Source organism: Anopheles coluzzii, chromosome 3 (assembly GCF_943734685.1).
Source record: "Anopheles coluzzii chromosome 3, AcolN3, whole genome shotgun sequence".
Lineage (NCBI taxonomy): Eukaryota > Metazoa > Arthropoda > Insecta > Diptera > Culicidae > Anopheles > Anopheles coluzzii.
Genome location: NC_064671.1, coordinates 45,776,785 through 45,796,139, shown reverse-complemented (window position 1 = coordinate 45,796,139; position 19,355 = coordinate 45,776,785). Strand labels below are relative to the sequence as shown.

Here is a 19,355-nt window from a genome sequence, read left to right as displayed (position 1 = left end):
GATTCACGCTGGGCCAGAGTTTCTCCTAGCGTCCTGCCGGTGGCTCTTGTATCGCCCTAACTGTGCGACTCGTTAAGCCGTCGTCGTCTTCCAATCTTCTCACGCGCCGGAAACCAGCGAAGGAGGAATCCTTCCCAAAGCTGTGTGTCTTCGCGCAGTTCTTTGGCAGTGTACAACTTACCTTCTGTCTCCCTCTGTCTCGCTATCGAGAAATCGGGAAAATTTTCTGCTTTGGTCTCTGTCTCGCTGCCAACACCCTTTCAAGCTTGGAGGCTGCGTAACCGTTTGTCTTCGGCCTTTTTTGCAAATAGATTGCGTTCTTCTTTTACTTACTAAACATTTTTCTGTTATTCAATACCATTTCTCCTCATTTTTCTTGCACTGTTTGAATTCGTATGGAAGCTTTCGTACATTTCTCTCCTTGGACCAAGATGTCTGGCCCAAGAAGCTGCGCATTTTTTTTCACCAAGATTTGTTCCAATCGTTGGCCGCTCCTAGCGATGCCATCACGTCTGTCTGTCTGTTGAGCTCTGCCACGTTTGGTTATCTTTTCATTTTCCAGGGACCACATGCTTCCGATCATTCCAATATGAGTTCGGGCATGTTTCGGCTTTGGTTGGGGAAAAATGGTTGTTCCTTTTTTTACTTTTACCTCGCAAAAATAAGCATCCTGTTCGGTTCCTTCAGAAAGTAGCCATTCTGTGGAGCGTTCAAGGTGTCGTCAATTTTGCCGACCAGACTATGAAGACAAGATGGAATGGATGAAGTACTGGTGCAGTGCCATCCTCCTCGTTCCGATTACACTTTATCCTATCCTATCGTAATGCTTGAGGGGCGGATACACAAGGTAACATTGACCCCAAGGCCGACGTGCTCGACGGCATGCACTTTCCCGGGCACGTCATCGAACGGACACGGCTGGGAGTCACATGAATGCCCCTCCGGGCCGGTTAATCTACGTCGGCAATCGGATGAGCTGGGAACGGTCCAGACAGCTGAGATCAACTTTAATTCTACATGCGAAACAGCTGTTTCACCAGACGACCGTATACCGTTGTCTGCTGGTTGAACAGGAGAATGGGTTTCCAACAGCTTGACTAGAATCGACTGCAAGCAAGCATTTCTATACTTTTTGGACGCAATCAAAAAAGCATTATTTATTTAATTTGATAGCAAACGAGGTGGCAGTGAATTTTAAAGCCTTTCTCGTAGTCGAAATACATTCTCATATGAAAGCTCGTTTCAACGAGTTTTATTTTATCTTGTTTAATTCGTCTTAGTTGTTTGATGATGTTTAAATCATTCTTTTCTCATTGAATCAAATGAATTATAAACGAAAAATAGACGACTTGCTTATCATCGTGGGCATCATTCATATACATATCATTATCACAAGTGTCTTAATCATTTTAAAATTATTGTAATTTTATTATTTATTAACCATTAATGGGTTAGCAATACGGCCGAAGCCGTTCCTACTGAATAAAGAAAACCATTATTGGGCTGATTACAGTCGATACTTTCCTGTCATAAATTTTAATGAATCTTATAGCAATTATGTTTTTACAATTGGGCCCTATATTCCGTAGAAAACTCAGTACTACAAATTGAGGTTGTATGTCAATCAAGTTTTGATGATAGTTTACGAACTGAAATTATAGTACCAACACTAAAAGCTTCATTTTCTCACGTGATTGATAACATGTTTGCGTGTCAAACCATACTTGCGATTGTTAATTAGTTCATTGTACAATACTGCAAATGTTGTATTTTTCAAAAGGATTTGAAAATGAGCAGAGAGTCATTAAAGCCCGGAATAGCAAAAAAAAAACAATTTGTAAAGAGAGCTAATTTGCCTTTCGCCCTTAAATGCAAATCTTCATACATGATAGCAAAACGAGGACGATTTCTCTACATGGGACTGCATTCATCAACATGGGTATAACCTATAATACGTAAAAAAATATTGTAAAAATCGCTATATATATGGCAAAACCCATTCCATAGTCCAATCACTTTTTGACCACTTCTGTGTCTCCAAATCAGTCGAAAACTTGCAACTAAGCTGTCATCCTCGATGGCCAAACAAACAGGAAGCGCAAATTAATGCATCAGAATGCACAAATCGAGGATCTGGTAAAATCTAAAAATCGATATTCTGAGGAAAAGCGTGAGCCTAGTATCACGTTACAATCATACACTTTGCAAATTGATCTTTTTATTTGTTTGTAGGATCAACAGAAATGTTTGATGATTGATACCATCTGCCAGAAACGCATACACTAAAGTTGTAGCATCTTTGGCAATTTGCTAAAGGTCTTATAATATTTTGATGTATCATTGCACCACCAACCTCACTACAAGCACCACTTTCAAATTACATAATAATGGTGATTGTAATTTGATAATTTGTAATTTTGATCAGTGGAGTTTGATATGACTGTTTGATTAACCAACGTATCCGATTTCACCTTTAATTCACGCAAACTTCTTCATGATACAAACTTGCATGGTATCAGCATCAATGGTATGATATATTTTACCAAAGTTTTTTTTTAATATAGACTATGTTTAGGACATATTACAAATATAATCTATAAATTGAAATAATACTAACTAGCTAACTATATTTCACCATGACGAATAGAATCACAAATTTTAAAGTTACGAATAAATCAAAATGATCTGAACATACTCCTTTTGATTTTAAACGTACTAATTTAACCATGAATAAAAAAATAACATTATGGAATAAAGTGAATAACTACACTTTCGATGTAAATTGTATAGATGTATGTGTATGTATGTAAATTGTATTGTATTTTTTTTTACTAATAAATCATACGCATTGATGAAGCTTATCAGTTATTCTCGTGCTGATTGAGTGAACGATCGAGGATGATGCACGTTTACAAGGAGTAAAGTGGTAATTAACCGATAATGAAGAGCAGCCTGAAAGATGAACTATCACACTTTAGCGTTAATAACATCGCATGTTCGTTCAAAATTGATCAACTTCAAATTAAAGAGATTTCAATTGTTTACTTCAATTTTTATGAATGGGTGGAATCAGTAACAATTATTTATTTATTTATTTATTTATACTATTTTATTTTATTTGAGGCTGATTATATATCTGCCACAGACGGCAAAAAGTGTAACATGTAAATTAAGACTTCAAATTAGTATCAGCAAACTAAAGTCTTAAATCTAACCTAACCTAACGAAAATGGAATCAAAGAACTGTAGGAAGAGAAAGATAAGAGATTGAGGGAGGACATGAAAGTCTAACACGCCAGAGGCACAGTTGAAGCGATGGAGGGATTGAATAAACGGATCGTTGGAACCGTATGGTGTCCTTCTTGACGGAATTAGTAGTTCTTCACGACGTCGAAGACAGCAAGCGGGCGCGTACAGTGGAATTCTGTTAAGTAAAGAAGGACACACAATCTCTTTCCGAAGCAAACCACTAATGAGTAAAGCTTGAGAAGCAAAGCGACGATCGTAGAGTGTCATTAAACCAAGCCTACGACACTGAACTTCATATGGGGGAAGAGCAGCACCCGACTGCCCCAAGAGGCAACTAACAGCAATTCGGGTGGATCTGCGTTGAGCGCTTTCAACCTTCTCAATTTGTAGCTACTAACTAACTGGGAACCACACAATGTTCGCGTATTCTAAACTAGGGCGGACTAAGCTACAATAAAGGACTTTGAGGCAAATAGGATCACGCACATCATTTGCCATAGCACAGAACCTTCCTAACACAGTATTTCATTTCATTTCATTTCATTTATTTAATACAATATCCGCCATCAAGGCTAAATATAATAGACTTAAAACTAATTTAATACTAACAAATAAACAAAATGATTCATGAATAACTAAGCCTAATTAACCTAGTCTTGACCTAGCAAAAAAGAAAAAAAAAAAACAAGAGTAGAGCGTAGAGACTATCATAAACTTAACAAAAAAAAAATAAGAGAGTAATAGAAAACTAAGGAGAATAATTAAAGGGAATTAGAAGAAAAAATACGGTTACGGAAAGAGTTAAGAGAGGAGTCGAAATCAAAGAGATAGTAAAAGTGGTTAAACAACCTGAAACAGGACAGAAGAGGATCATTGAAAGTATAACGAGTATGACGTGTTTCAATTGACAGAGGATCACGTGGACGAAGAGAACGAGAGGGAACATACAGCGAGATGGACGAGAGTAAATCAGGAGCATCAGTAGCAGAAAGTAATAAGCCACCAATAAAATAAGCCTGAAACACTTGGCGGCGGAAGCTTAAGGAGTGAAGATTGAATAACTGCAATCGCGTTTCATAGGGAGGTAGTGAGGCAGCACCGAACAAACGACGAAAGGCAATCCTGGTAAAGAGGCGCTGAATGCTTTCAATTCTCGAACAGCCATCAATAGTGGGAGGATTCCAGATGATACTAGCATATTCAAGAATAGGCCTTACCAAAGCACAATAAAGAATTCTTAAGATGCTTTGATCTCTAAAAATAGAGGTAAAACGTAAGATAAACCCAAGGGTTCGATTTGCTTTTAGTAGCACCTCATCAAGCTGCAGTTTAAAGTTAAGACGACAGTCAAGTATAATACCAAGGTCACGGATGGACATAACACGAGAGAGGGAAGCGCTAGAGAGAGTATAGTTAAATAAAATAGGAGAAAGAGAGTGAGAGAAAGAAATAACAGAACATTTTTCGGGACACAGGCGAAGTAAATTGGATGAACACCAATGAGCAAATGCATTGAGGTAATGCTGAAGTCTCAGACAATCAGAAGAAGAAGACACAGGTAAAAAGATTTTGATATCATCCGCATAAAGGAGATGGCCATCAGGAGGTAAAACATTACAAACATCATTGATGAACAAAGAAAACAGAAGTGGACTTAGCACACAACCCTGAGGGACACCTGACGTACAAAAAAACTCCTCAGATAAGTACGACCCGGTTTTAACCCTGCATGATCGATTACTTAAATATGAGGACAGCCAGCTAATAATGCCATCACCAAAACCAAGTTTAGACAATTTAGCTAATAATAAAGAGTGAGGTAAACTATCAAAAGCAGCATGAAAGTCGGTGTATATTGCATCAAGTTGGGTACCGGCCTCAAAAGATCTAAAAATATTGGAAATAAAAGACATGAGATTAGTTGAAGTAGACCTACCAGGCATAAACCCATGCTGTTTAGGGCTAATAGCTGAACTACAACTATGAAGTATGGTTGGAAGCATACATAGCTCAAAAGTTTTGGCTGTGGCGCAAGTTTGGGTTATCCCACGATAATTAGAAACAATGCTACGGCATCCCTTTTTGTGTACCGGAAAAAGCCAACAGGATTTCCAAAGAGCAGGAAAAACCCCAAGAGAAAGTGAAAGGTTGAAAATTTTAGCAAGGTGTGGAGCAAGCACGTCCTTGCAGTTTATTAAAACAGAGGCAGGAATGCCATCTGGACCAGGAGTAAAAGAACGTTTCAACCCAAATAACACCTGTACAACTGTTTCAGAGCTAACCGAAATATCGGAGAGATTAATTAAGTTCTCTGGCGTGTAGAGTAGCCCACCCTCAATAAGGCACGATTAATGGTAGGCTCAATATGTTGATTGAATGACAGTTTTGCATCAAGGAGAACTTCAAAATCACGAATGGTGGTACATCGTTGATTATTTAATACATCACTGAGTATTATTTAATGTATGCAGACATTGATGACGAGGATGATGACATCTACATCAATGCATTGATATTGTGTTTGAAATGTGTGTCCCCATAGAACATGAAATAGATTAATATTATGAAATTTACTTTTAATTATGAATTGATTCAACAGCATTGGTCACATTACATCAAATTAAAACAAAACAAAACTAACAAACATTCCGAAATATTCAACAATTCTTCCGGAGGGTCGTTGAATGGGGTTGTTATGCATAAGAAAATACAACAACATTTATCTACAGTAGCAATTGATCATGTGAATTGATAACGTTTGGTAGCCTGCTTATTTCAATACAGTGGCCTATTAAAGGCAAATCACATCAAAGCAAGTTGAGATACAACTTTTATATAGATTATTAAGAATATCTTAGATGACGTCAAGTTTTGAGATTCCACGAGATTTGCTATTGGCTAGAACGAGTAGGTTCGGCGATAAGCAATTCTTCGATGAGTGATAATTCAAGTTACAATCTTAACTATCCCGCTTCATTAATCTTTTTATACTCTTTTCATTCAAACTACCTATCCTCTTCGCTTGATCATGTAACGGTCCAAAAAGGCCGTATCGCTTAATTGAGCTACTATCTACTAGCTATAGAAACGTTGTGTAATCTGTTTTGATTGGTTTAGTCACGAGGCCACGGAACTTGTGAAAGTTGAGAAAAAAAACTCAATCTCTTACTAAAGCTTCTCAGGAACTCAAAACAAGTTCTTGTATATAAGACCTTTATTATTGATATATTTCACACTCAAGCTTTATTAAGCTTTATTTTCAATAAAAACAAATTTACCAATCTGGATTTGTTAGATAGATCCTTCAAAAGTGTCGAGAGCACCAGATCAACTTCAAAGGGGCTTACGGCACCATAGACAGGAATGAGCACGGGAACATCATGCAGCAGTACCATTTCCCTGGGAAGTTGATACGGCTGTTAGAGGCCACCATGAAGCATACAACCGACTTTGGGAATTGATTGCATTGGAATTTGATTGTATTAGAATAAAAATTGGATTGAGAATCTATGCGACGAATACGAAGTACCTGCTGGCCGGAGTCGCAGTCTAACTGGCCTAATCTAACAGCCAAACTAAAAAGTTTGGAGATCCCTAGTCTAAAGCAACAAAATGAGCATGCTTTCTCGCTCTGTCTGCTTTGATGCTAGTGACTGACCAAGAGTTGGTTGCACAAATTCTCACCAAACATGTGATGATCGCACCAACTGTTTGAGTCTCTCCGACCTCTGATCATCACAGTAGAGCCCGTGCTGACGCTGACATGAATTTGTCATGACTATGTCAGTGACATGTTGCAGAACTAATCACAGTAAAAAAAAGTCATGACATAGTGACTGATAAAGCGATGATCGCAAAAATGTCACGAAGCATGAATTGATCACACCAATCGTTTTGAATATCACCTCTGGTTATCACAATTGAGTACGTGACGCTGACATGGATTTTGTTTCAGTCAGAATTTTGTATGACATTGATAGTGACATTTTACAGCACTGATTGTGTATTAGTTGAGGGCGACAATCTCAATGTGGTAAAGAAGTTCTGCTATCGTGAAACGGTCGTTGCTTTGGACAAGGACATCAGTAGCCAAATCCGGAGATGGAGTGTGGAAGTGAATCGTGCATAATATGAGCTTTATCATCTGTTGAGATGCAGAGGACTTCGAGACCGAACCTCTTTGGACATGAGTATTTGAGCATTCGAGCGGAGGAAGCAAAACCTATGGGTTTATTTGAGCGGAGGATGCAAAAGCAACGGATCATCTTTGGCGGTGTGTTTGAGCATGGAGTATGGAAGATAAGGATGAACCATGAGCTTACTGAGCTATACGGCGAACTAAGCATTCTGACGTTGGAGAAAGCAGGATACAATGATATATTATGAGAACACCGAGATTATGCCTACCATTAGACGCACAGCGAGGTAGATGACTGGATCAGGTAAAGCAGGACCTGTCGGAGATCGGATGTCTACATGGATGGGAGGCTACAGCCAGGTACCAGGCATCCTGAAGAATTATTGTTGACCGGGTCATGTCACGACGACGTGCCTCATCGTGCCCAGGCCAACAAAACAGAGCGAGAAAGAGAACCCCATATTTGATCGTATTTTTGTATAAACCTTTCTAATCGAAACATTGAAAACTCTTTCCAAAGTAATTACCGGTAAGCTAAAATTACAATTGCTCATATTTCAGATATCTGAAATTTTCTGAAAATCACTCGTGAGTGCCTGAGAAATTGAGCGATGAGATCATTTCAGGGAGGGCCTCCATGACCCCGCGGCTTTTAGTATCATAGTCAGTATTTTGTTACGCATTACATGGCACCTACAAAGTTGGGTTGTATGCCAACCAACAATGTAACATTAACAAAGAGACACACACGCATTTAGAGAATGGATCTTTTGCATGGTAGATAAATTTCAATTAAGTTCACACAATTTAGCTTTTTGTTTATTTGTGTATTTTATCGGTCGGCTAAGATATCCAAGGATTTTTTTATTTTCATTTATCACCTGATAAATAATCGTACTTCCGGATTGGAGCACGCGTCGGATCTTATAAACGCATCAAATAGAGAAACACGTGTTCACAATAGTTATTTCAATGCAAAATGGTGAGAAAAACCATTTTGTCCATTTCTAAAATCGTCCTGCTCCACTGTTGGTTGCATTTCCATTGACAGAGTTTCCCGCATTTCAAGAAAATACGTTTTCCCACTTTTCTTACAAGACAATCCCTGCAAGCAACAAAGAAACCATAGTATGTTTCAACCGGCCGGCGGTTACCGCCATAAGCGTAAACAAAGCGAGGGCGCGTGCGCGTTCGTCCAATTTCACCCTTGTTGTTTCGAGGGGTAAACTAGAATCAGCTGTTTACTGTCATGCGGGTTTTATGTGCCTCAACACACACACACATGCACCGCTCAAAGCTACACAATTTGTCGTTTTTTTTCTCTGCTATTTGGTAGTGATATTTTCATTGTCTTTCTGTGCCTTTTATATTAACACAGCACCTGTGTTTGAATCTTCCATTGGCCTTATTTAAAGGGTAAGAAACAGATTACTAAGACGCTTGTGCTACGCTAGAACAGATTCGAGGTAAATATTGTCTGGGTTACTGCGTCCTGCGTCGTCCACAGCGGTAGTGCAAGCGAGATAGAGCATGCGAAAGGACAAGTTGTTGAATTTATTGATCATCGTCGTAGCAGACCCCGCCGCATTCGCATTCAGTTTGTTTGACGTTTATCCAGCACTGTTTAGCAACGAATGTTTTCTTTGTTTTAGTTAAATGATTTCCTTGTGCAGCAGATTAAAGTGCAATAATTAAAAAGCATCAGAATCCAATTGATTGAGTGTGGCTTTCGTCTGTTTTCATAGTGAATAGGCAATTGTGGGAGATAGCGTACGAAAACTACGGTCAAGTTAGGCTGGCAAAACAATACATCACATATCACACACCCATGTATCAACAAACAGAATGACTCACTGGTGTTTGACCAATGGCGGAAACAAGGCTGAAGGAGTGTCCGTACCTGCGTTCGCTTCCGCATAGATAAACGCACCATATCTCTTGCTCTATGCTGTGAGCGTCAAGTGTACGGGATCCCGTTTTTCCGCAACATCACTTCCGCCAGTGGAGCATTTCGTCGTTCGCGAGTGTACGTCACATGATTGCAGGCTGCAACCCAAGGCGCACAGGCGACGGGAGGAGGGCAAATCCGTTCCGTTTTTCCCGTGCGATTTTTTTGCACCCGATGCGAAATGGGCAACTGCCTCAAAGGATGCCTTTCCGACGACACCAACGGGGGGATGAGGTGAGAAAAAAACAACAAACCTGAATGTGTGCCACTCTACAAGAAAAGCATGCTATCCTCTTCATTTACGCCGAACATCCTTTCTGCCTTTCTTTCCCTTTCTAGCCGCACACGGATGAATGCAAGTGATAGTCAGTACGAGGTAAGGTGGATGGATTGCTAGCTGAACGCAATATCGTCACCACATTCCACAGCCACATCTTGCATCCACCCTTGTCCCAATACACCCACCCACTACCCTGTGAACGAATGAAGCAAGAGCAACACAATTTAATTAAAAATCCATTTGCAACAGATCCTGATCGAGGGAATGCAGCCCACGGACGGGCACCCGGATGAGGGTGGTGAGTTGCAAGAAGCAATAAAAATCAAATCAAATGTAAGTGTCCCAGCACCACAAGGGTTGCCTTTCACTGTGTGGTTTCATCGTTTCTACTCATATATCCCTCTCTTACAACGCTCTTTTTTGTAGAGAAAATCAAACTTTTTCAAGAAATTCTGTACGAAAACGAATGCAGACTATGCAAGACTGAACAAAGCAAAAAACAATAATTTTTCCAAGCGCATTGCCACCGCTGGCAGCACAAGCAAACATAATCAGCACCCAAAGTCGGGGTAAGTGTAAGCACCTGATACGGAATCGTATTGATAATTGAACACCCACTGATATCTTGCGCCGATTTTCCCAATATTTCAGATTGGACATACAACTGCAGTGCCTCGATGCACATTCTTTGCTGCTCGTGTCGAAGGATGGCCATCGGAAAACGAACAACGGTTACAACGATCTGCAAACGGACCAAACCTCCACTCCTGGCAGTTCGCTCGATTTGGAGTGGGAAAACGATTACGGCTATCAGCACAGTCAGTGGTATGTGATTGATGTTTGCTTTGAAAAAATCTTACGATGGAGACGCCCGATGCTTCATCGATGGACTGTTTTTTTTTTTGAATAATTGTTTTAAATCGTATGGTTACGATCAAACAATGGGCGAAAAGAATGAGTTTATTGTGAATCATTGTGTTAAAACAGTTGTTTATCTTGCTACGAGTGTACGGTCCATACAAGGCTCCAGATCGCGACGGGCATGTTGTTTTAGTAATGCGAGTTGCCGACAATACCACGGGACCGCACCTCCTACATTTTAGCATACATTGCCATATATGTTAATTTCGTTTGTTTACCGATTGTTCTCATTCACCGGTTAAATTGCATGCTCAATCCGGCTCAAACCGGCTGTATTTAATTCATATGTCCTATTGGCAGTGGCGGATTTGCTTTTAGATATTGATATGAAGTGGTAAATCGTGAATTGGTAAATGTGTGATGTAATGTAGATGATCAGGGCCAGGGATCTCCAAACTACGGCTCTTGATGGCTTACAATGTGACCCACGATGCATTTGTAATGGTTAATATAATTAATTTAATATTTTGACTACTATTATCAAAAATCTATTGTTTCCTCTTTTAGACGAAAATTAAGCCTTAAGAATACAAAGCTTTACACAAGTTTGATATATGTTTTTTTTTACTATAAAAACGAGATATAAATGTTCACCCATAAGTTAAGGAGAACGTCAAAATGGTCCTCAACATCGTTATTTACCACGAAATGAGGATCGCGAACAAACAAGTTTGGAAATAGGGCAATAAGTGGTTTACGAACACACTCAGTTAAAAGGAGCAATGTAAAAAAACCTTCAGTTAGCGATCATGTGCTAAATTATTGGAGGTGTAAAGTTATACAGTAATATATACTCATTTCTGTTAATTTTTTGCATCAATTGCTCTAATGTTATTCGAATGGAAAAAGAAAACCAACGATTATTTGTCTTTGCTACTCTCGCATAATAGTAAACATTTTCATTTTCATAGATTCAATTAATCCAACGATGCTAGAAGCTTCTTCTTTCTTCTGTCTTCTGTCACGTGTAGTAAGAAAAAGAACACACCGCTCGATCCTGCTATATTTTATCATCCTATCCTTCATTCTACTTCTTCTTTCTTCCAATTCTATTTTCCTCTTATCATTAACGCTATTTATACATATAACGTAAACTCCGGGCAGTCAGTGCTGAAAAAATTCATCAGAACAGAACAAAACAGAAAATAACGTAGTATATTATAATTAAAAATCGTATGTTAAGTGATAATGTATTTTTTCATATATTTCATGCAATTCATTTTGGTTTAGCATTGCTTAGGATCCAAAACTAAATAAATTTAGTTGTCGTACATAATTTATAGAAAGGCAATTTCCATACAGAATGTAGAGAATTGTCGAGCAACGATTTAGTGTCTGGAATGGATTAAACTAGTCGTGCCAGGGTTCACTTTAGATGGAATATTCAAAGTGCAAGGAATTTTCATACTATCAGTCGAGTAACTTACAATAAGAATGGATTCAGAATCGATCATAGATTTAAAGCATTGAGATTTATCGGCGATATTAGCAATATCCCCATAGTTTCCGGGGCCGGTCTGGTGGTACAGTCGTCAACTCGTACGACTTTACACATACCCGTCAAGATGGGTTCAAACCCCGAATAGACCGTGGCCCCATACGTAGGACTAATTATCCTGCTATGGTAACAATAAGTCACTGAAAGCCAAGCCCACTTCACTAGTGAGTACAGGCAGACCTTGACCTTGACCGGCAGCGGTTGATGTTGATGTGCCAAAGAAGAAGATTAGTGATATCAGGGGCGGTCCCAAACCATTCCCCCGTAGCAAGGACTGACTAAATCCGGCTGCGTGGTAATGAATTAAGTCTCCAAAGCCTGTAAAGGCCCGGCATGTTCACGTAGGACGTTACGCCAAATAGAAGAAGGGTTTACTCGTGCATAGTAATAAAATATTTACTTTAATGTCAGATATTGAATAATAAAACATAAACACCCTACCAGTCGTTATTACGATCTAAAAAAATGAGTCTTAGAAAAACAGCATTTATGATTGCTGACCGATGAGCTACATAATCTATTAGAAACACCAATATATAAAGCTCTTTTCAATCGTTCACCATTCCAGGTTATCACAGGAAGACGATCAACCGGAAGCTCCACAGTTACAAAGTTTCCCTGCCTCGGTTCAAGAATCGGTATTCAAGATCGAGGAGTGGTCAACACTGAAACGCAGCAAGGACCGTATCAATGCACTACGCAAGCTAGACCACCAACACCAACAACCTGCGCAGCATCAGGAGGCACAAGGCAGTGGCAGTCGGTCCCGCCTGATCCACTCCACCAACTCCCCCGGAGCGGCGGATGACATTACCGGATCACTGGAATGCATTTCTCGGCCAGTGCCACCGGGTGGGCGTGCATTTCCCTCCTTGGAACAGCATCATGCAGCTAGTCTGACGAGCGTGGACCGAATGATGCACGGTGGATCGTCGGACCTTTCGCACATATCATCGACGCCGGAGGGTTCGCTGGAATGGGACATCGATCAGGATCGGCAGCTGAAGTCGGAAAACGAATCGCTCGATTATGACACCAAGGAGTTGTTGTTGGAGATTGAGCAGCTTAAAAATCGTGTGCTCAGCGAAACAGGCGCAACGCTGAAAGATGATGAGCTGCCGAGCAGCTGATCGGACAGCAGCCCAAATGGGGATTCCGATTTTGATGATTAGAGTGTTCCCCATGAAGAAGGAGGCAGAACTTGATCACGTTAGAAAGGACGTATCGTAGCTAGTAAGCATTGTATAGTAGTAGAGCTGCAGAAAATAAGTATATTTATTGCGTGTTTGTATCAATGTATTAGCACCAACGTGAAACATGTAGAGCGCATAATAGCGAATAACTGAATTTCAACGAACCACAAGTGTATATTTCAACCCCCCGTTACACCACACCTATATAACTAGTCGTCGGTGCTGTTTGTTTATCAATCGTTTGAATTTTCCTGTTACAAACAATAACAAAAAACAACACACTTCTTCGATCGTGTTGTTGTTGAATGTTAGCGCTAGCGCGATGGTCCTTCAAAAAACCATCAATTGGTGCCGATTTCCCGCTTTTCTACTAGACCGCTATCCATTGTCGATCGCTATTTATATACACCAATTTATACAATGGTAACTAGACATGCATTTTGCCTCGATCGTTTTAGCACCATTGTTTGTGAGCGGAAATCGCCCTCGTAGCGGTGATTTACGGTGATTAACTAGAGTGTCCTTCCCAGTTTTCCGATAGTTGGTATTGTCATGTTAAAGGTTTTAATTTTAAACTATTATCGTAACGGACTGTTGCCAGCCGAGGGGAGAGCGGGCACGAAACTCACCAGCGGAACACAACAATAACAATGAAATGTGCATTTGTTGGCCTCTGTTGTACGGAGTGCAAAATTAACTGTATGAAGTATGAAGTATGAACGGAATATATATACATAAATAAATATTTAAAAAAACACAAAGCTAATGTGTCTATTTTTCTTTCTTTAATTTTATATATCACTACCTATATGTGACTCTAGCGAGTTATTTTAAATGATAAAAAAGGGTTTTTTTATTTGTTTTTATATTTTGATTTATTGTTTTTATTTCTTGTTGATTTTATGTTTAGTTCTCCCACAATATTTGCTTCCCTCTTTACTTTTACGTTTTTTCCGATTCTATTCCCTCACTACAAACGAACGTGTGTTGGATCAAGGTTGCAATCAACTGTTCTGCATTGGATGCTCCTTCTTCCTGTTTACATTCCTTCTTTCTTATTTTTGTTGCTATCTTCAATCTATACATTGATAACTCATTTCATATTTCACTATCTCTCAAGTCCTGTATTTTTTCCAACATAGAAACCCTAACTTATTTTTGAGGCTATTTTCGTTTACCTTTTACTTGCGACGAGCGAACGTGGAACGCTTTCCATTGTTGGTATGTATTTTATGTGTTTTATGTTACGTTGTTTCACAATATTTCCAAGTGTGTGCTTGCTGTGGTTCCGTGTCAACTGTGTAATGTGTCAACTATACAGCAGTAATTCAAAACTACCTTTTTTAAGTATATTCCAGTGTCCGAAGAGAATATACTTCGGCTGAGTTTGCCGTGTTGTGAATTAGCAGAATGATTTGTAAGTCTTTGCGGGATGGTAACCAGCACAAATAAACCTACCATGTTTGAACGGGTTCAACTTAATGTGCACAAGAAATGAAGATGAATTCATATAAATTAGTATATGTTATTCACATGCTACTTCACACAATTGGTTTTTTTCTACATTATCAATAAATATCTGTATTTTAAGATATAATTGTTTTTACTGCTTTAGCTTTCCTGCTGCTTACAATACGGAAATAAACAGGAACAAACAACATCGTCAACAGCTTTTGCCAGTTGTTTAACGTTTCCGAATTTAAAAGATTTACAAAGCCACATGCAAAAGGATAAACGAGGAAAGATAGCATAAATCTTACCAAAACAACAACCAGGTGCCGCCATTTGTATTATTTCCCCTGTCAGTCAGGACTAATTGAACGTATAATTAACTAAACGTATAATTGTATGCACTATAATCTGCAGTTAAATGTGATGAACACCAGACTCGTACACGCGTTTCACGAAGAAAAAAACACGCAATACAATTGCCCTAGTAAAGAACGGTCATCTTGGAAGAGTTACCGGAAGCTCGGCTATGGGGAAGGGATGAAAAAATGTGAAAAAAGTAGTATCAAACTCATTCAATCAAATCATGCATATGCTTCAGAAAAGAGCATAAAACTCAACACATTCTATTCTGTTGGTCAAATGTATTATGTAGAAGAATTAGTTGGAAATTTGACAAGAAGAAAAAATAGAACTCCATTTACAGAAAAAAGCAAAACTGTCAAACCATTCTGTTAACGGTCAACTTTTTAACAGGCTTAACGGATATTCGTTAAACTAAGTAAAAATATTTGCTGCGAAAAAAACAATCACATTATCAAAATACTGTGTAGATGTGTTGTTAAGAAAGTATAAAATAAACATTAAAGATTGTGTAAAGGTATGTGTTAGTATGCGTGTTCATGTGTGGTTTAATGTAAACAAACTAGTTTATACAAATTTAAACTTAAAAAAAATAACCAAATTAGTTAACAACTGAATAGCATGTGCACTAAAATACCAAAACAGTGCCTATTTACATCCAGAATCATAAAACAGAAGAAAACAAATGATTGCATGTCGCGATTTTGCTCACTTTCATAATGTGTATTTTTTCACAATTATATATTGAATTGTGTGCATACATATGTGTGTATGTGTGTGTTTATTTACGTGTTATTGGATGTTTTCAATCCAGTTTAATACATTGTAATGTACAAACTATCGTCCGTCCTTGTTAGTTTGTTCCAAGTCACATTTCTTTCAATAGAGCTCATGATTTGAGAAGAATTTACTCCACATTCTTATTGGTTAGTCTAATATGCCAAAAACACTTCATATTGTCATAAACCATCCATATCGCATTGTTGTGATTTTTTTTTCGCAGACTAGAGTCTCGTCTCACTGGTTAAACATTATGTTCAACCCACCTGTATATAGTCCTGCAAGTTAGAATAAGCGCTAGAAATCGTGAACGCCGCGCGTCGATAGGTTTCATAGACTTTTTGTTTTTATTGCGATACCGTAACATAGTTTTAGAATTGTCACTTAAATATTCTAATTGTTTTACAGTTTCAATACGTTATTTTCTTCATTTCATCTTTTACATATTATTGTTCAATAGTTTAATTAACATTGCGCAGAAAGTATAACGAAAACAAACAAAAATTACACGACTATGCATTCGACCGCGATACAGGTATGGGTTTTTTATTAGGGTTTACGTCCGATTTTAACTGTTAGGATAGTACCCCCTGACGGTTAAATACGCAAAACTAAAACCAAACTAAGACAAAACAAGAACCTTTTCTTCGGAAAGATCTCGTCGTACAATTCCAGAACGATCTTGCAGATTAGGTACACCACCGCGATAAGAACATTGAATTGGTTGCTTGATACCAACTATTACATTGATTAACCGCACGCTATGAACAGGTAAGTTCATGACCGTATTCTAAACGACTCAGAGTTCTTTCCAATTCATACTATACTGAATACTTTGCAGCTGCCGTAACAAGATCATGTGATCAGTACTCACAGTATTCACTCTTGGTACAAAACACAACACCCAAACCAATTCCTTGTTTACCGCTTTTTTATCGCTTTACTCTGGAATCACTGAAAGTAGTCGAAAGGGTGTAGGAAATACGACAAAAATAAATGACAAACGTATTCAACTCCGACTGAAGAAGACCAACCTCTACAACCATTTGCAGTGCAAACACTCCATTGGTATGAGCAGTGTTAGAAAAGAAATCCTCTTACAACACTAAATTAGTGATTTTAATACAGTGGGTTTGAAGAAGTATTAGTGAACCAGCCAAATTTTGAAAAGATTACATTCGGAACCTGCGCACCAGTGCTACAAGATCGTTTGTAGTTGTCTCCGAGAACGGTTTAATTTGGGAACCAATCGGAAACAAACAACATATCATAATACAAAAGTTTACGGCTTTAATTTGTGTACACTACCTTGGGAAAGTATTGTTGTTTTTTTACATACTAGTAACAAACGAACGATTTAGCACTAGAAAACCATTCCATCACCATCATCATCACACATCCACACCGATCGCGCCCGTACCGTATAAGGATAGTGGGGTTCCGTTAGTGCATTGGAACAGAACCTACCGTGTCACTTTATCTATAAGCGTATTGATTCGCGTCTCGGAGAAACCGGGCACAAGCTTGTGGATGATTTCCTTCACAAACAGATCACTCACGCCCGGACTACTCCGTTCGGCGCTCTCGAAGGCCAGCCGTAGGTCTCCCATGTCGGAACCACTGTTATAATTTCGCTGCATCTGTAATGCAAAGTGTATTAGAACAATGTATTAGAATTGAAAGACTTCATATCCCCTGTTCCCTAACCATCCATCAATACTAACCTCAGATAAAAGAGGGAAAATAATTGCCTTAAGACAACCACTGTTTGTTGACGTCGTCGTCGTAGTTGGCGTCGTCGTGGAGGACGATCGACTCGAGCTTTTGCTGGAGTTGTTATTTACATTCGTAATACTGTTGGTGCGCGAGTTGCCATTGCTGCTTGTGTTGTTGTGGCTGGGCGAATCCCGTTCGCGCCGCAAACTGCTACTGCGCTTCTCGTTCTCATTGCCCGATCCGCTCAGGCTGTCAGAGGCAACCATTTTTCGCTCTTTGTTATCACGATCCTTTTCTCGATGATCGCGATCTATCCGTTCACGATGGTCCCGATCTCGTTCACGGTCGCGATCACGCTCACGTTCACGATCACGATCTCGCTCACGCTCACGCTCTCGTTCGCGATCTCGCTCTCGTTCGCGATCTCGTTCGCGTTCGCGATCTCGCTCCCTTTCTCGATCACGCTCCCGTTCTCGCTCCTTTTCGCGATCCTTTTCCCATTCTGATTCGCGCTCCAGGCGATGATCTCGCTGTTGTCGTTCTAAGCTCGCTTCTTTCTCCTTCTGCAGCTGCAAAGCAGAGATTTGATTTTGCAGTTCGCGCTCCTTGCGCGAATCCACAATGATTGGACTGGTGTTCGTGGTATTGTTGGCTGCAATCAGCGTCGAAGAGGACTGATGCGATGGCGATGAAGATGGTCGTGGCTATAAAGAGGGATATATTTTTTAAATTATAAATTTGTTGTTCTATACATTTGCACATGTGTTCACGAATCGGTTGATCATTTACCTGACTTGTTTTATGTTGATTCAAATTGTAATCCCTATCACGGTTCGAGCTGACACCACCGATATTGCTGGTACCATTGTGTTTTACCGGTGATCCAAGCGGGTCTTCCATCACATTTTTATTAAAGTTATTAAAATTCAATCCCTTCACCGTCATTATCCACGGTTCATCGAGATCGCTATCCTGTTTCGAGTCCTCACTACAAAAAGGGGAAAGAAAAAGACCAAAATACATTTGATGATACTCAATACACAACACAGGGTATGGTAGATCAACTTACGAATCCGAATTTTCTGATTCTGTTTCACTTTCTTCGCCTTTTTGAGACTTCCATTTTTTGTACCGATCGATTAGATCGATTAGGTAAGAATTTTTCTTCGCTTTCTTAATGAAAGGAAACTTTAGCAGTTCCTTTGCTGTTGGTCTCTAAAAATTAAAATTAAATCAAAATCAATATACAGCCAATAAAAAAAAATGCCGCAGGTCGCTCGGGTGACTTACATTTTCTGGATCTTTATTTAGGCACGCTTCGACAAAATCTTTGAATGGCTTCGTATAACTACCGGTTAGCTGAGGTGGATTGTTCTTCGGAATCAGAAACAATACCCGCATCGGATGCAGCTCCGAGTTGGGTGGTTCACCTTTCGCCAGCTCGATTGCGGTAATACCTAGCGACCAGATGTCGGCTTTGGAATCGTACATGGACTGCTTTATCACTTCCGGTGCCATCCAGAAGGGTGTTCCAACGAAGGTGTTTCGCTTGGAAGTGGTGTTTGTGAGCTGACCGGCAACGCCGAAGTCAGCCAGCTTCACGTCTCCCAGTTCGCTCAGCAGCACGTTAGCCGCCTTGATGTCCCTGTGTAACTTGCGCTCCGAGTGCAGGTAGTCCAGACCTTTGAGCACCTCGCGCAGTATGATGGCGATGTGCATCTCCTCGAAGAGACCCGCTTTCATGAGGTCTAGGGCGGATCCACCGCCGAGATATTCCATGATGATCCATAGCTTGGTGCCCTGTGTTTGGTAAAGCAGAC

The 19,355-nt window shown here is 39.6% G+C and overlaps 2 protein-coding genes across 7 annotated transcripts in view; one reads left to right on the top strand and one right to left on the bottom strand.

The window, feature by feature from the left end:
• The first annotated feature begins 8,567 nt into the window (after window positions 1-8,567).
• On the top strand, window positions 8,568-13,989 carry LOC120959981 (uncharacterized). The gene is made up of 7 exons (XM_040383824.2): window positions 8,568-8,803; window positions 9,133-9,569; window positions 9,675-9,711; window positions 9,865-9,948; window positions 10,042-10,184; window positions 10,267-10,440; window positions 12,603-13,989. Exons 2-7 carry the CDS (start codon window positions 9,517-9,519, stop codon window positions 13,162-13,164), a joined length of 1,053 nt encoding a protein of 350 aa, XP_040239758.2. The 5' UTR covers window positions 8,568-8,803; window positions 9,133-9,516; the 3' UTR covers window positions 13,165-13,989.
• Window positions 13,990-14,052: 63 nt separating this feature from the next.
• The window catches only part of LOC120959980 (serine/threonine-protein kinase 4 homolog A), a 47,064-nt gene continuing 41,761 nt past the window's right edge, over window positions 14,053-19,355 (bottom strand). For 5 of the 6 annotated variants that reach the window (XM_040383823.2, XM_040383822.2, XM_040383821.2 and 2 more), the window contains 6 exons: window positions 18,826-19,335; window positions 18,605-18,750; window positions 18,325-18,523; window positions 17,544-18,239; window positions 17,287-17,459; window positions 14,053-15,203 (listed from right to left, as the gene is read on the bottom strand). In XM_040383823.2, the coding sequence (XP_040239757.2) occupies window positions 15,161-15,203; window positions 17,287-17,459; window positions 17,544-18,239; window positions 18,325-18,523; window positions 18,605-18,750; window positions 18,826-19,335 (1,767 nt within the window). In that variant the 3' untranslated portion in view covers window positions 14,053-15,160. Of the gene's footprint in view, window positions 15,204-16,143; window positions 16,774-17,286; window positions 17,460-17,543; window positions 18,240-18,324; window positions 18,524-18,604; window positions 18,751-18,825; window positions 19,336-19,355 lie in introns of those variants that run through there. The other variant, XM_040383820.2, reaches the window with a different exon arrangement.

Coding starts and splice junctions, on each gene's coding strand:
- LOC120959981 (XM_040383824.2), top strand. CDS start 9,517: ATGGGCAACTGCCTCAAAGGATGCCTTTCCGACGACACCAACGGGGGG. Junction 9,570..9,674: donor GACACCAACGGGGGGATGAG/GTGAGAAAAAAA, acceptor TTCCCTTTCTAG/CCGCACACGGATGAATGCAA. Junction 9,949..10,041: donor CAATAAAAATCAAATCAAAT/GTAAGTGTCCCA, acceptor TCTTTTTTGTAG/AGAAAATCAAACTTTTTCAA.